This window comes from Caretta caretta, chromosome 23 (genome assembly GCF_965140235.1).
Source record: "Caretta caretta isolate rCarCar2 chromosome 23, rCarCar1.hap1, whole genome shotgun sequence".
Classification (NCBI taxonomy): domain Eukaryota; kingdom Metazoa; phylum Chordata; order Testudines; family Cheloniidae; genus Caretta; species Caretta caretta.
Genome location: NC_134228.1, coordinates 1,124,696 through 1,139,923, shown reverse-complemented (window position 1 = coordinate 1,139,923; position 15,228 = coordinate 1,124,696). Strand labels below are relative to the sequence as shown.

The 15,228-nt window shown below is 67.8% G+C and overlaps 1 protein-coding gene across 3 annotated transcripts in view; it reads left to right on the top strand.

Moving 5' to 3' along the window:
* SPTBN4 (spectrin beta, non-erythrocytic 4) overlaps positions 1-15,207 on the top strand; it is a 74,039-nt gene extending 58,832 nt beyond the window's left edge. For 2 of the 3 annotated variants that reach the window (XM_048832867.2, XM_048832868.2), the window contains 10 exons: positions 919-1,163; positions 2,134-2,272; positions 3,577-3,661; positions 4,145-4,341; positions 5,250-5,794; positions 7,310-7,379; positions 7,816-8,093; positions 10,264-10,437; positions 10,932-10,974; positions 11,675-15,207. In XM_048832867.2, the coding sequence (XP_048688824.2) occupies positions 919-1,163; positions 2,134-2,272; positions 3,577-3,661; positions 4,145-4,341; positions 5,250-5,794; positions 7,310-7,379; positions 7,816-8,093; positions 10,264-10,437; positions 10,932-10,974; positions 11,675-11,836 (1,938 nt within the window). In that variant the 3' untranslated portion in view covers positions 11,837-15,207. Of the gene's footprint in view, positions 1-918; positions 1,164-1,749; positions 1,951-2,133; positions 2,273-3,576; positions 3,662-4,144; positions 4,342-5,249; positions 5,795-7,309; positions 7,380-7,815; positions 8,094-10,263; positions 10,438-10,931; positions 10,975-11,674 lie in introns of those variants that run through there. The other variant, XM_075122488.1, reaches the window with a different exon arrangement.
* Positions 15,208-15,228: the final 21 nt, after the last annotated feature.

Sequence of the window (15,228 nt, the reverse complement as noted above, 5' to 3'; positions counted from 1 at the left end):
GGGGACGCCTCGCTGCCCCCGGCCACGGGGCCCTGCGTAACCGGCCCCCGCGCCCCACCCGGAGGGGAACGCCTAGCGGCCCCTGGCCACAGGGCCCTGCGTAACCGGCCCCTGCGCCCCGCCCGGAGGGGACGCCTCGCGGCCCCTGGCCACGGGGCCCTGCGTAACCGGCCCCTGCGCCCCGCCCAGAGGGGAACGCCTCGCTGCCCCCGGCCACGGGGCCCTGCGTAACCGGCCCCCGCGCCCCGCCCCGGAGGGGAACGCCTAGCGGCCCCTGGCCACAGGACCCTGCGTAACCGGCCCCTGCGCCCCGCCCGGAGGGGACGCCTCGCTGCCCCCGGCCACGGGGCCCTGCGTAACCGGCCCCTGCGCCCCGCCCGGAGGGGAACGCCTCGCTGCCCCCGGCCACGGGGCCCTGCGTAACCGGCCCCTGCGCCCCGCCCGGAGGGGACGCCTCGCGGCCCCCGACCACGGGGCCCTGCGTAACCGGCCCCCGCGCCCCACCCGGAGGGGAACGCCTAGCGGCCCCTGGCCACGGGACCCTGCGTAACCGGCCCCTGCGCCCCGCCCGGAGGGGACGCCTCGCTGCCCCCGGCCACGGGGCCCTGCGTAACCGGCCCCTGCGCCCCGCCCGGAGGGGAACGCCTCGCTGCCCCCGGCCACGGGGCCCTGCGTAACCGGCCCCCGCGCCCCGCCCCGGAGGGGAACGTCTCGCTGCCCCCGGCCACGGGGCCCTGCGTAACTGGCCCCCGCGCCCCGCCCGGAGGGGACGCCTCGCTGCCCCCGGCCACGGGGCCCTGCGTAACCAGCCCCCGCGCCCCCACCCCAGAAGCAGCTGCATTGCAGTGCCAGGTGCAGTGATCCTCGTGCCCAGTGCACAGCCCCGGGCCGCTCCGCTCAGCCCCCGTGCCCCAGCAGGTGCGGCAGCTGCAGGAGGGGGCGGCCCAGCTGCGGACGGTGTATGCCGGGGAGAACGCTGATGCCATCGTCACCAAGGAGCAGGATGTGATGCGGGCGTGGAAGGAGCTGCTGAGCTCATGCGAGGCGTGCCGGCTGCAGATCACCACCACCACGGAGAAGATGCGCTTCACCAGCATGGTGCGCGACCTCATCTCCTGGATGGAAGGCATCATCTGCCAGATCGGCACCCGTGAGAAGCCCAGGTACCGGGGCCACCGGGGTTTGGCCTTGGGAGCCTCAGACGGCTCCGTGCGGCTCAGCCCTTGGCCTGCGGTAGCCAGACAGCCAGGCAGCCTTCTGCAGCATCCCTCGCTCCATCCCTCCATCCCTCGCTCCATCCCTCTGTCCTGTAGCATTCCTCCATCCCTCGGTCCATCCCTCGCTCCATCTCTCCATCCTGCAGCATCCCTCTCTCCATCCCTCGCTCCATTCCTCCATCCTGCAGCATCCCTCCATCCGTTGCTCCATCCCTCCGTCCTGCTGCATCCCTCGCTCCATCCCTCCATCCCTCGCTCCATCCCTCTGTCCTGTAGCATCCCTCTCTCCATCCCTCCATCCCTCGCTTCATCCCTCTGTCCTGTAGCATTCCTCCATCCCTCGGTCCATCCCTCCATCCATCTCTCCATCCTGCAGCATCCCTCTCTCCATCCCTCGCTCCATCCCTCGCTCCATCCCTCCGTCCTGCTGCATCCCTCGCTCCATTCCTCCATCCCTCGCTCCATCCCTCACTCCATCCCTCTGTCCCTCACTCCATCCCTCGCCTCACCCCTCCTTCCCTCCATCCTGCAGCAGCCAGCCAGCCCTCTCACAGTCACCAGCGCAGGCTTCTCAACCCCCCGCCCCGTGCCCTGGCCCTTCCGATGAGCGGTCGCCCTGATGGAGAGATGGATGGAGGGACCCACGCCAAATGCCGTGGTTGAGCTTCCGGAGACAGGAAGGGGGCAGAGAACCCGGGGTCCGGACTCTCCCCTCTGGGTGTCTGAGGAAGTGAGGAGGTTTGTCCAGGCCTGGCACCCTGGGGAGGACCTGGTGGGGACAGGGCTGGCTGGGGAGTCCCCCTGGCGCGGATCCGAGGGCAGGGTCGGGGCCCTGGAGCCCACGCGGCCGCTCTGGGGGCTCCTCTGCCCGGCCCTGCTCCTCCCCGGTAGCCAGGCCTGCCCCGTCTACCCCCAGGGACGTGTCCTCGGTGGAGGTGCTGATGAACTACCACCAGGGCCTGAAGAGCGAGATTGACGCCCGGAGCCAGAGCATCGCGGCCTGCGTGGAGCTGGGCAGGACCCTGGTGCTCAACAGAAGCCCCGCAGCCGAGGAGGTAACGCCGGCGGGGCTGGGGGACGGGGTGAGGGGGCTGGGGCAGACTGTCTCCAGGGCGAGACGCGTCCCCAGCTTCCACCTTCCTGGGTCTGACCTGGGAGCCTCCAGCCGCCCCTGCCCCTCCGTGCGCTTCCCGCAGCGAGTCCGCCCAGGCGGGGTCCTGGGGGGGGGCCAGAGGCCCTGCCCCCAACCTCGCAGTCAGACGGGACTCTCGGCCAGCGGGGAAAACAGAAGGTTTATGAGTCGACCGGAGCACAGCGTCAAAATCAGTGACTTGTAGCCAACTCCACCTTGTGGGGAGGGGAGCCCAGAGCCAGGGCTCTGCCCCCAAAGCCTGCCGAGACCAACTCGCGTCCAGCTGCCTGGCCCCTGCCCTGCCCATGGCTCCTCCTCCAGCCTTTGTCTCGCTTCCCAGGCCAGAGTCACCTGGTCGCATCCCCCTCCGGGTCTCAGGTGACTGAAGGGGTGGCCAGAGCATCCCCGCAGGCAGCTGGAGCAGCCCTCACAAAAGTCACACACGCTTATTCCCGCCACCTAGACACTGGTGCAGTACACAGGGAAACTGAGGCACACACAGCTTTCCTGCAAAACAGTAAGACTCACATACAACATAACAAGGTGACAGGCTGCAGGACTCCGGGGCAGTCCCGGGCCAGGGCACGGCTGGGCATCGCTCTGACGGCTTCCCTGGAGCTGGGCCTGTTTGCAGCAGCTGGGATCTGGCCCGGTGGCTGCCTGCCCCGGACCCTCGGCCTACTGGTCCCCACCTGCTCCCAGTGAGCTGCTGGTGGGGACGGAGCACCCCGAGAGCAGGCACTGACAGGCCCCGGAGCAGCGTGGGGAGAACTCGGTCTGTCCCCATCCAGGCCCCCTGCCCTCTGCGTACGGATCCTTCCCCTTCCATCCAGCCCTGAGGCTGGCTGTCCGTCCACACTCTTCCCCCTTCGTACAGCAGGCGAGAAGTCAGGGGCTGGAGAGTTGTGCCCGGATCTGCCTAGCCAGTCCCTGCAGGTCCCCGATATCCGTCACACCGTCCCCACCTGGGCCTGTCTCTGTGGCTCTGTCTGGCTCATTGATCAAGCCCCCCTTGTGCCCCCCAATCAGCAAGACAGTCACAGTGCTGCGGTGTGGATTCGCGCCCCCTCCTGCAGTGGGGCACAACCCCTGGGCTGGACCCCTCGCACTCTGGATTTCCCCAGCCTGGTGGTACCCGGGCCCCTGCGCAGGACGAGGGGCCAGCACCGCCGGGGGCCAGGATATGGGGTGCACAGACCCCTGGCAGACACACGCATCTCTCTGCAGATCAAGGGCCAGCTGGAGAAGCTGCTGGCCAAGAAGGAGGAGCTGACTGAGAAGTGGGACAAGCACTGGGAGTGGCTGCAGCAGAGTGAGTGCAAGGCACCCGCCCCCCAGGCTGGGACGGACCCTCTAATAAACCTGGTGGCGAGTGCTTCCAGCCGGGGCAGGGGGCAGCTGGGAGCCAGGACGCCTGGGTTCTATCCTGGCTCTGGGCAGGGAGTGGGGGCTAGTGGTTAGAGCAGCGGGGGCTGGGAGCCAGGACTCCTGGGTTCTCTTCCCGGCTCTGGGAGGGGAGTGGGGGCTAGTGGTTAGAGCGGGGGAGGGAGGAGAGCCAGGATGCCTGGGTTCTCTCCTCGGCTCTTAGTTGCCGTGTGCCTGGGGCAAGTCGAGCCAGTGTTCAGTGGCCCATCTGTGGACGGGCGCATTGAGACCAGCACCCCCCGGCGGTGCAGCTCCTGCCATTGGTGGTGGTATGTGGAGCCCCCGGACGGACCCCCCCGAGGGGAGAGCTGGGGCGGAGGGGGGTGCGGAGGGGCCACGTGCTTACCCCCCTCTCGCCCGCTCTCCCCAGTGCTGGAAGTGCACCAGTTTGCGCAGGAGGCCGTGGTGGCCGACGCCTGGCTCACGGCCCAGGAGCCCCTGCTGAAGAGCCACGACCTGGGCAGCAGCGTGGACGAGGTGGAGCAGCTGATCCGGCGCCACGAGGCCTTTCGCAAGGCGGCCTCCTCCTGGGAGGAGAGATTCAGCTCCCTGCGGCGCCTCACCACGGTACGGGGGGGCAGCCCCCTCCACCCCCTGGGCCCTGGGGGCAGGGAACAGCCACAGCGCAGGGGTCTGGCCACGCCCCCAGCCTCCCCCAGCCACGCCCCCGATCCGCCCCCCTGGGGGCAGGGAATGGCCACTGCACAGGGCCTGGCCACGCCCCCAGCCTTGCCCCCGTGGGCCCTGGGGCCAGGGAACAGCCACAGCGCAGGGGTCTAGCCACGCCCCCAGCCTCCCCCAGCCACGCCCCCGATCCATGCCCCATGGGCCCTGGGGGCAGGGAACAGCCACAGTGCAAGGGTCTGGCCACGCCCCCAGCCTCCCCCAGCCACGCCCCCGATCCGCCCCCCTGGGGGCAGGGAACAGCCACAGCGCAAGGGTCTGGCCACAGCCCCATCCTCCCCCAGCCGTGCCCCCGAGCCGTGCCCCCGATCCGCCCCCTGGGGGCAGGGAACAGCCACTGCATAGGGCCTGGCCACGCCCCCGAACCTCCCCTGGCCACGCCCCCAATCCTCCCTGGCCACGCCCCTGATCCACCCCCAGCCATGCCCCCGATCCGCCACCCATGGGCCCCGGGGGCAGCAAGCAGTCACAGCTCGGGAGCCTGGCCATGCCCCTGATCTGCCCTGTCTACACCCCGATCCACCCCCCATGAGCCCCAGGGGGGCAGGGAACAGTCACAGCATAGGGGGCTCTGGCCACGCCTCCGGTCCGACCCCAGCCACGCCCCGATCGACACCATATGGGGCAAGGAATTTCACCATCTCCGTGGCTGGAAATGGAACCCAGGAGTCCTGGCTCCAATCCCCCCTGTTCTAACTACCAGCCCCTGCCCCCCTCCCAGAGCTGGGGAGAGAACCCAGGAGTCCTGGCTCCCAGCCCTGGGCTTTAACCAGAGCCCGTTTTCCCTGCAGCTAGAGAAGCTGAAAGCCGAGCAGAGCAAGCAGCCGGCCACGCCACTCCTGGGCCGCAAGTTCTTGGGGGAGCCCAGCGAGCCGGGCCCCAAGGGCCCCCCGCTGCTGCGCCAGGCCGAGGCAAAGCTGGAGCGTCAGGACCTGCTGCGGGGCCGGCCCCAGGCTCCGGCCCTGCCCAGCGGGGGCCCGGGCGAGCCGGCCGAGGCGCTGGAGTTCAAGGTGGCCTACGTGCGGCAGGAGATGAAGCCGGAGCAGCTGCAGGTGGAGGGCCTGGCCACCAGCGCCGAGAGGCTGAGGGAGGCCAAGGCGGCCGCTGAGGAGAGGCTGGAGGCCAAGCCGAGCCAGCACCTGCAGGTGCCCGTGGCGGGCGCGGTGCTGGCAGAGCCGGGCCAGGTCAGCCGGGCTGAGATGCAGCCGGAGCCCAGCGAGCAGGAGACGCCCCGGCACGAGCAGCCGGAGAGGCGCCGGGAGCGCCGGGAGCGCCGGCTGGAGCGGCAGGAGTCCAGCGAGCAGGAGACGCCCCGGCACGAGCCCAAAGGGGGCGGGTGAGTGCCACGCTGCACACCCGGGGAGGCCCCCGCTGGCGTCTCTGGGCCCCTGGCACCCCAGAGAATGTCCTCCCGGGGGGGGTGTTAGCTCACCGCTTGCCGGTGGGCCTGGGTGGCACCCCGAAGTCCAGGGGTTCGATCCAGCCAGCGTGTCACAGTTTGTTTTGAAATGTCACTGTCCTGGGGCCCAGGAGAGCGCGAACTGGGGCGGGACAAACCCCTGGACAGCTGGGGATCCCCGAGGCCCAGTGTTAGTAACCCCGGGTTGGGCGCTTGGCCGGCAGCCAGAACCACAGAGCGATTCAAAGGTAACCTGGTTTTATAGAAACTGAACCAAAAAGCAAGCTGGTTTCTCACTACAAGCCTGCTTTTCTTTTGCATCTTGCCTTGTCGCAGTGACGGTGCAAACACGAGCCGGGGGCTGGGGGATTGCGCACGCTGCATTCCCAGCAACCTGAAATAATCTGGTTCCGAAACCAATCGATGAATTAAACGTAAATAATTAAAATCAATCCCACCGAACGGGGCAGCCAGTGGATGTAAAAATAAAGCAATTCAATTCTCTAGAATTGAATTCGCCCGACGCGAACAGACCAGGGATGGAAGCTCGAGTCCACATTCCTGTCAGTATCCAACTTGGTTGCACATTTCGTGCTCGGGCTTTGTTCTCTTGCCCTGCGGCCCCCTGGGCTGTTCTCGTAACGTCTCTTCGAGGCTCAGACTTGAACCGTGGCTCGGGATTGCCAGTGTCCCTTGGCTGAACGAGGCCAGCGGCCTCCTAGTCTGAGGCCAGTCTCGTGCTTTCGAACAAGACTGAGCGCCCCCGTTCGGCCTGGAAGCGGGGTCCCGCTGAGCCAGGCCTGGCTCCCCTGGGAACCTGAGACGACCACGAGGGCTTTCGACGTTGCTCAGCTGGGCCCGCGCAGCGTCCTGCCGTTCTGCCCGGTGGTGTGATCTGTGTTGGGCTCATTTCTGCCTCAGCTGCCAAGCCGCAAACTCCTCGTGCAGCTTCTCTCTCTCTGGCGGGGAGGGATCAAACCCAGGCCGGTCTCTGCCAGCCAAGTGCTCCCCCTGCTCCGCAGTGCCGTGCTCCCTGATCCCCGGGGTCCCAGCTGCCGCCCTCTGTGAGTTCTGCCATTCCCAGGAGCGTCTGGCGGGCAGACCTGGCCACGCTGGCATCCAACGCCCCAGCTGCACCAGAACCGATCCCCCTCCCTGCACGCCCCGTCTGCGCCCAAACCTACAAACCCCAGCGCCGAAAAACCAGTTTCAATCTGTAGCCGTGTACTCCAGAAGAGGGAGATGAGCACGGCGCAGGGATGTGCGAGGAGGGGGACAGGGTGCTCGGGAGTGAGTCTCACCCCCAGCGTGGGACACCTGTCTGCATGGCCCCTGCATGCTGAGCGCGCTCCACCCGTCCCAGCTCTGTCTGGACCCCTCCCTGGGCCGGCGTGACCCCCTTTCCCAGAGCCCGACACCGCCGCGCGTCTCACCCTCTCTCCTCGCTGGCAGCAAAACCACGCTGGCGGATATTGTGGAGCAGCTGCAGGAGAAGGAGTCGACTGCCCAGGTGCCAGCCCCGGTAAGTGTCTCCCGCGGCGTCCGGTGAGACGAGTCGGAGGAGCGATGGCCCGTTGTCGCCAGCCGGGGATCTGGCCCCGGGTCTGCAGAGCCGGGTTAACCGCTCAGCTGTCCGCTGCCTTGTCTGCTCCTGCCCGTTGCAGGGGAAAGCCCCTGAAGCCGGGTTCAGAAGGAAGCAGGGGTCCCCGACACCCCGTCTCGGGAGAGTGGCCAGCGGCCTGGCCCCAGGCATCGCTCAGCGCTGTGGGGCCAGGACGTAAGCTAGAGCTGCCCTAGAGGACTGCGAAGGGGTCTTAGCGTCTCCTGGGCCCCCTGCCCACGGCACAAGGGGACCTGGGATCAGGGCCAGAGCCTGTCTCCTGGGGGCGGGTGGGAGACGGGGGCTCTGCCCGTCCAGGGTCCGGCCCCGACCTGACGCTCTGTCTTTGCCCCGCCAGCCCCACGACTCCCCCACCCACCTGCCCAACAGCCTTGACCTGCTGCCCGAGAGGACGCCACGCCCGGACCGGCCGCGGGCCCGCGACAGGCCCAAGCCCAGGAGGAGGCCGCGGCCCAGGGACCCCAGCCAGCCCCCGGGGGAGAGCCGCAGGTCCCGCTCGGCACCGGCCCAGAGCAGCGCCCCGCCCCCCCCACCCCCCACCCACACCGTCCATCTGGAAGGCTTCCTCTTCCGCAAGCACGAGCTGGAGGGGCCCAACAAGAAGGCCTCCAACAGGTGAGGGGCCGGGGCCGCGAGCGGGGGGCCCAGTGGGCTGGGGCTGCGGGGGAAGATCGGGGGAGGGGAGCCGGTCCCCTGCCCTGGCCACTACTGAGCAGCCCCCCACCAGCGGGGCGGGCACCGGGCTGGGACTCAGGAGTCTGGGGTTCAGCTCCCAGCTCCATCACTGACTCCCCGGGGTCCAGGCAACACCCAGCACGACAGGGCCTCAATCTCAGCTGGGGTCTGGGCAGCACCCGGCGCGACGGGGCCCTGATCTCGGCCGGGGTCTGGGCAGCGCCCGGTGCAACGGGGCCCTGATCTTGGCCGGGGTCTGGGCAGCGCCCGGTGCAACGGGGTCCTGATCTCAGCCGGGGTCTGGGCAGCGCCTGGTGCGACGGGGCCCTGATCTTGGCTGGAGTCTGGGCAGCGCCCGGCGCGACGGGGCCCTGATCTCGGCTGGGGTCTGGGCAGCGCCCGGCGTGATGGGGCCCTGATCTCAGCCGGGGTCTGGGCAGCGCCCGGCGCGATGGGGTCCTGATCTCGGCCAGGGTCTGGGCAGCGCCCGGCGCGATGGGGTCCTGATCTCGGCTGGGGTCTGGGCAGCGCCCGGCGCGATGGGGTCCTGATCTCGGCTGGGGTCTGGGCAGCGCCCGGCGCGATGGGGTCCTGATCTCGGCTGGGGTCTGGGCAGCGCCCGGCGCGATGGGGCCCTGATCTTGGCTGGGGTCTGGGCAGCGCCCGGCGCGATGGGGTCCTGATCTCGGCCGGGGTCTGGGCAGCGCCCGGCGTGATGGGGTCCTGATCTCGGCTGGGGTCTGGGCAGCGCCCAGTGCGACGGGGCCCTGATCTTGGCTGGGGTCTGGGCAGCGCCCGGTGCGATGGGGTCCTGATCTGGGCTGTTGCTCACCACAGTCTCGTGGCAGTTCTTGTAATACAAGCTACAATAATGTTGTAACGATGCTGCCTCTGGTGGGACACAACTGAGAGTATCAATTCAGGACAAATTGCTTAGAGCAGGGTAGTTACAGCCCAAAGCTGGGGTTTCTCCACCTCTAAGGCAAACCAAACCAGCCAGCCAGAGAGGACTTTGGTCTCACCCCACTGGCTAACCACAAGTCACACAAGCAATTCCCTTAGACACCCCAGTTTCCCAGTATCCCCACCAGCACCACTCGGTATGGGGACAAAGGGTTATGAAAACCAATACCCCAGTAAAAGAAACAAGGCTCTCCCGATCCCAAAGGACCAAGCCCCAGACCCAGGTCAATGATCACTTAGATCTTATCCCAAATACACACTTATAGCCAATTCTTATTAAATAAACTAACATTTATTAAAAAAGAAGAGAGAGAGTTGGGTGAAAGATCAATGCACAGACAGACTTGAGTTCAGTTTCTTGAGGCCCAGATACAGAGCAGAGACGGTGAGTCTGTAGTTGCCAAAAGTCCTTTTAGAGAGTGTCCATATTCAGGGCGACTCCAGTCAGTGACTGGGGATCTCAATCCTGATGGCTCAGGGTTTCCCCTTCTTGGCAGATCTGAGATGAAGAAGGATTGTGTCCCTGGGTCTTTATACATTTCCAGCAGCCTTTTGGCCTGAGAAAACAACAGGCTTAACTTCCCTTCTCCCAAACATCCTGGCAATTAGCCCAGCGTGATTTATCCATTCCACAGCTCAGATACAGGTCACCACAACCTTCAAAGAGAGACAGACAATAAAACTAGTTCCCTCCAGTGTCCTCCTAAATGTTACTATTCCTGTATTGATCTTTGAACCAAAGCCATGGCAATAGACACGACTTGTTTGCTGACTTCCCAAGCCCTGAGCTGACAGCCCCCTTCTCTCTAACAAGCCGGCTGCAGTTCACAGCTCTCCTCGTTTCCGTCTCTTCCTGACCGGTCTCTCAAGTTGGGCCCTGGGTCCGTCAGTCTGGGAGACCATTAACCCTCTCGTTAATTAACCATTAACCCTGCCAGTGAGATGGTCTATCACACTCATAACATGGAGGGCAGGATCCTGCCCTGGCCAGCTGAGCCGGGCTCCCCTGCAGGGGGTCTCCTCCTGGGGTCCCAGAAGCGCCCCCGGAGGTGCCATGGGGTCATGACCCCAGGCCTGCCCCGTATGGCTGGATGGGAAGGGGGGTCCCAGTCTGCCCTGCTCCATTGGGCTCGCTCTGTTTTGGTAGGTCCTGGGTAAACCTTTACTGTGTCCTGAGCAGAGGGGACCTGGGCTTCTATAAGGACGCCAAGGGGCAGGCGTCGGGCAGCACCCACGGCGGGGAGCCGCCGGTCCCCCTGCACCAGGCCGCCAGCCAGGTGGCCAGCGACTACAAGAAGAAGAAGAACGTCTTCAAGCTCAAGTGAGTCCAGCCGCCCCCGACCCCGGGTCAGAGACACCGGGCACCTGCCCCCCCCGAGACACTGGGCACCCGCCCCCCTCCCTGCCCCAGGTCAGAGACACCAGGCACCCGCCCCATCCCAGAGACACCAGGCCCTGGGGGGCAGCAGCTGTGTGGACAGGTGCTGCCCCAGGGACTCAGGGGCTCTGTGCTGGGGGGCGAGTTGGGGTTGTGGGGCTGGAGCAGGTCCCTCTGTCGTCCGCCATCCAGGGCCTCTCCTGGAGCCCAGCCCTGGGCACCCCCTGCACGCAGCCCCCTGGGCTTCCACATAGCGTCCTGATCAGCCGGGGAGCCAGCCATGGGCCGACTGGGGGGATCCTCTACCAGGCAGCCCCCCCATAACCCAGCGCTCCCCCCTCGCACGTCTCCCCCTCGCACGTCCCCCCTCGCATGTCCCCCTCGCACGTCACACCCCCAATCCCACACGACACTAACGTGCCACCTGCTTCCCCCAGGACTGGCGATGGGAACGAGTTCCTGCTGCAGGCCAAGGACGAGGTAGGCCACGGCCGGGGTCTCGCTCCTTGGGGCTGGCCAGGAGCTTCGCCGCAGGCTGAGGGGGGTGGGGGGTTCAGACGGCACAAGGGGGACCCGACCCCTGCCAGAGCTTGGGCAAGCCGCCGACTCTCACGTCTTCCGCGGCCCCTGAGTGCCGTTTCCAGGAGCGCTCAGCAGTGGGGCCAGGCCCCGGAGCCTTCAACCCCCTTCCCCTCGCACTCGGGGCCTAGAGCCCGGCTGTCCCGCCGACGGGCGCGGCCGCAGCCAGGGGCCAGCAGGAGTCACTTGGGAGCCGCCAGCGGGGCAGGGCGTGACCAGGCTCCGGCGGGGCGCCGGCGGACGGGCAGCGCCGGTTCTCCGGGCCCTGACGCTGGGTGAAGTTCCACTCGGCCTCCCTTGTGCCCGTGGCGGGGAGTCGAGCCCTGTCGCCGGGCCGCCTCGGAGCGATCCCAGTCGGGGCTGGGCGCACGGCACCGGGAAGGCTGGGTCCTGAGCCGCTCCCGCAAGCCAAGCTGCGACGCTTTCGCCCGCTGGGGGGCCAGCCAGGCATGCCAGCCCCAGCCAGCTGCTGTACTGGGGGGCCAGGGCCAGGTGGGTTCAGACAGCCCGATCCTCTGCCCCCCGCTCGTCCAGAGCAGCCTGCGCGAGGTGGGGGGCGCCGGCCGGGGGTTCACGTGGCTCTGGCCTCTCTGTCCTGCAGGAGGAGATGAAGAACTGGCTCCAGGCGCTGGCTGCGTCTACAGAGGAGCACGCCGAGATCGCCCGCTGGAGCCAGGCGCTGCTCACCACCTCCTCCACCGACGAGGGCAACCCCCGGCGGGAGAGCGACCGGCGGGCCAGCGCGTCCGGCAGGAAGAAGTGAGGCGGCCCGGGGCAGCGTGCGGGGGGCTGAGAGCGGACCCCCACCGCCCCACGGGCTGCAGCGTTGTCCCTCCATGTCACGCACCGAGCCAGCCCCCTCCTGCGCACATCCCGGACAGCCCCTGGACCTGGGGGCCCCCCGCACGCCCCGCTGCAGGAAACCGCGCCCGAGCAGGGCCCCCGGGGAGAGGGGTGCCCTGAAACACACCCGTGAAGGGGTGCGAGGATGCGGGCAGCCCCGCCCGGGCGCTGGAGGGACCCTGGCACTATGTTCCCCGTTCGGTGCCTGGAGGAGTCCAGCTCGTGGCATCGGGAGCCGCCGGCCGGCCCGGCTCCTCACCACCGGACGATATATGCAAAGCCGGCACCGGGCGGGGAAATCCACGGGACTCAGAGACTCTGTGCAGTGGGGAAGGGCCTCAGTGGGTCGTTAGGCCTGGCCCAATTCATTTCCTCCCCCGGGGGGCATACAGGAGCCTCCCCCCCCGCACCCCGAGTCATCGCCCCTCTCCCTGCGTGGTGCAGGGGCTGGAGCGGGGCGGGCAGTTCTGTTCCCTCCGCAGGCTGGGAAGCCGCTTGGCGTCTCCGGGGCAGGGGAGGGGATGGGACGCTTTTCAGGTAGACGCTCCCAGGGGGTTTAAGCATTTTGGGTAATTCACATAAGGGAACTGGGCACCTGGCTCTTGCTGAGCCCGCTATGAATGTGGGCCCGTCGCACCGGGGGCGGGTCCTGAGCACACACAGTGTAGGGTTTCCACAGCTCTCGGGCGAGGGAAGGGGGCAGGGCTGGGGTCGGCCTTCAGGTCCATATAATGGTGTGCTGGCCCCTTAAGGCCCAGCATAGGCCCCTACGCCCTCAGCCCAGGCTGGCACAGCCGGGGATCGTGGGGACAGGGCCTGGGTTCGAGGTATGGGTCCTTCCCAGCGTTCCTGGCTGTCCCAGCCTGTGCCAGGACCGGCGTGCCCTGCCCCGCTCTGGCCCATCGCTGGCCAGGGTGGGTTCAGACGGCCCGATTCTCTGCCCCCAGCTCGTCCAGAGCAGCCTGCGCGAGGTGGGGGGCACCGGCCGGGGGTTCACGCGGCTCTCCATTCTGCCACCACCTCTCCTCCGTCTGACTGGCAGTGCCCACGGCTCCGGGTGGGGCAGGCATTTGGAGAGGGAGTCCTGCCTCCCTGGCCTGGTCTGTCTCCCTGCAGCCCTGCGCTTGGCATCTCGTCCCCTGGGGGAGCAGGCTCTCCTGACGCCCGCCTGGCACACCGGCCAGCGCAGCCACAGAGCCCCTGGCCCTGACGCCGCCCGCGGTATCCGAGACTCGCCCCGCACTGAGCCCCTGGTTCCATCTCCCACTCGTGCATGCCCTTGCACGCCAACTCTCGTGAACACACGTCCATGCACGCTCACGTTTCAGCATCCCGGGCCTGCCCTGCTGTGTGGATCAGTACAGCATCGGCAGTGCTTGGCCAGATCCCGCGGTTTCCTGCCAGCTTTGGACAGGTCCTGGGGTTTCCTTGCCATCCTGGGAAGTCGGATGCGCGACTGGTCCGTCCCTGCGGCGGGGCAGGGAGATCTCGGCCCCGGCGCTGCTCCCCCGGCCCTGTCCCGCCAGCCCGCAGGCGGAGCCGCATAGGGCCAGGTCTCTCGCAAACGGAGCTAGGCCCCGCTGCCAGCCTGGGCGCGGCGCTCGCCCCGTGGGCGGGGATGGCGGCTGGAGCATTTGCTCCGGGACAGGGCACGGCGAGGGGTGGAACTGCTGGGCCTGGGGGGCTCTGTACCCCCAGGGGCTGCTGAGCCCTCTGCCCCCTCGCCCATCCTGCATAGGCCGTGTTTGGGCCCCTGCCGAGCAAGGCTCCAGGCCCCTGGGCGCCATCTCCCCCGGCTCGCCCACCCCCAGTGCGCAGGGACGCGCTGCCCTGGCGCAGGGGGAAGGTCTCATGGTGGAGCAGCCCCAGAGGAGCCGTTCCTTTGTCGCATCCTCCGTGGTCCCTCTTCACGTCCCCCCAACCAGGAGCCCTCGCCCGGTGCCTTCAGGCCCCAGGAGATCGCTGGCCAGGGTGGGTTCAGACAGGCTCGGGGGGCATTAGGGGGAATCCCGTCCCCTGGGGGAGCCTGGGCAGCAGCCCCCCAGCCCCTGCACCTTCAAACCTGGGGAGATCAGGACCGGCCCTTGCTTTGGCCCAGGGGTGGAGCAGCCCCAGAGGAGCCGTTCCTTTGTCGCATCCTCCGTGGTCCCTCTTCACGTCCCCCCAACCAGGAGCCCTCGCCCGGTGCCTTCAGGCCCCAGGAGATCGCTGGCCAGGGTGGGTTCAGACAGGCTCGGGGGGCATTAGGGGGAATCCCGTCCCCTGGGGGAGCCTGGGCAGCAGCCCCCCAGCCCCTACACCTTCAAACCTGGGGAGATCAGGACCGGCCCTTGCTTTGGCCCAGGCGAGAGTTCAGAGGTCCCGGCTGCTGTGGGCTGGGCTCCGGTGCCATTAACAAGGCATAGTGCTGGCTCTGTACGTGTGTGACCGGCCTGGCCCCCAGCCACAGCCTGTGCCCGCCGGGCATCGGGGTCCAGCGGGAAGAGCCGGGGGGGGCTCTTCCAAGGTCACACGAGGGGCACGTCTTTATGCAATAAACGGGCAGGTGGCCGAGTGTTGGGGGAGGCTCCGGGGCAGGGGGCAGCTGGTTCTTGGCCAAAACAGCCCCTGCCTGACCCGACCCTGCCCTGCTGCAATCACTCGCAGCAGTGCAGAGCCGGGCTGGGGCCCTGGCGGTGACTGTCAGGGGATCGGGCCCCTGGGCCGACTGCTTCGGGAATCCAGCTGCTGGCTGGGGCTCAGGACCCAGGGCCCTGGAAAGCAAAGTGCCAGGAAGCGTCAAGCCCAGAGTGGATCCAAGGAGCTGCCCCTGCACGTTGCTGTGCTGGGACTAGACTCACACCCACACCCTGAGCCCAGACGGACACTGAAGAGACGCCCCATTGGGAATGGCCCCAGCTGTAGCCAGGTTCCCGGCCTTTCGAAGGGAGCCTGGGGCCGGGGCCAACGCAGGGGGCAGGGGGCGAGAGACGTGAAGTGGGCGACCATCTCCGGGGCTGGTTCTTGGGGCGGACCCGAGCCGGGGTCACGCTTGGATCCGGGGGTCCAGTTCTCCAGGGCCCCGTGCTGCCACTCAGGAGCATTGCCCCTAACGGCCCTCAAGGGGCAGCGAGCCGGGGCCCCCAGCTCCCAGAGTGTCCCCAAGCCTGCCGGTGCAGCGCCCAGCCACCCTCCAACCCGCCCTCGGTTTTGGGTCACCCCCCAGCCCCGTTTTATACCCACCCGCAGCCAGCCCGAGATCGCGCCGGGCCGCAGCCAGCCCCCGCCTCCCTGCAACAACATGGGAGAGAGTCAAAATAGATATACGTATAG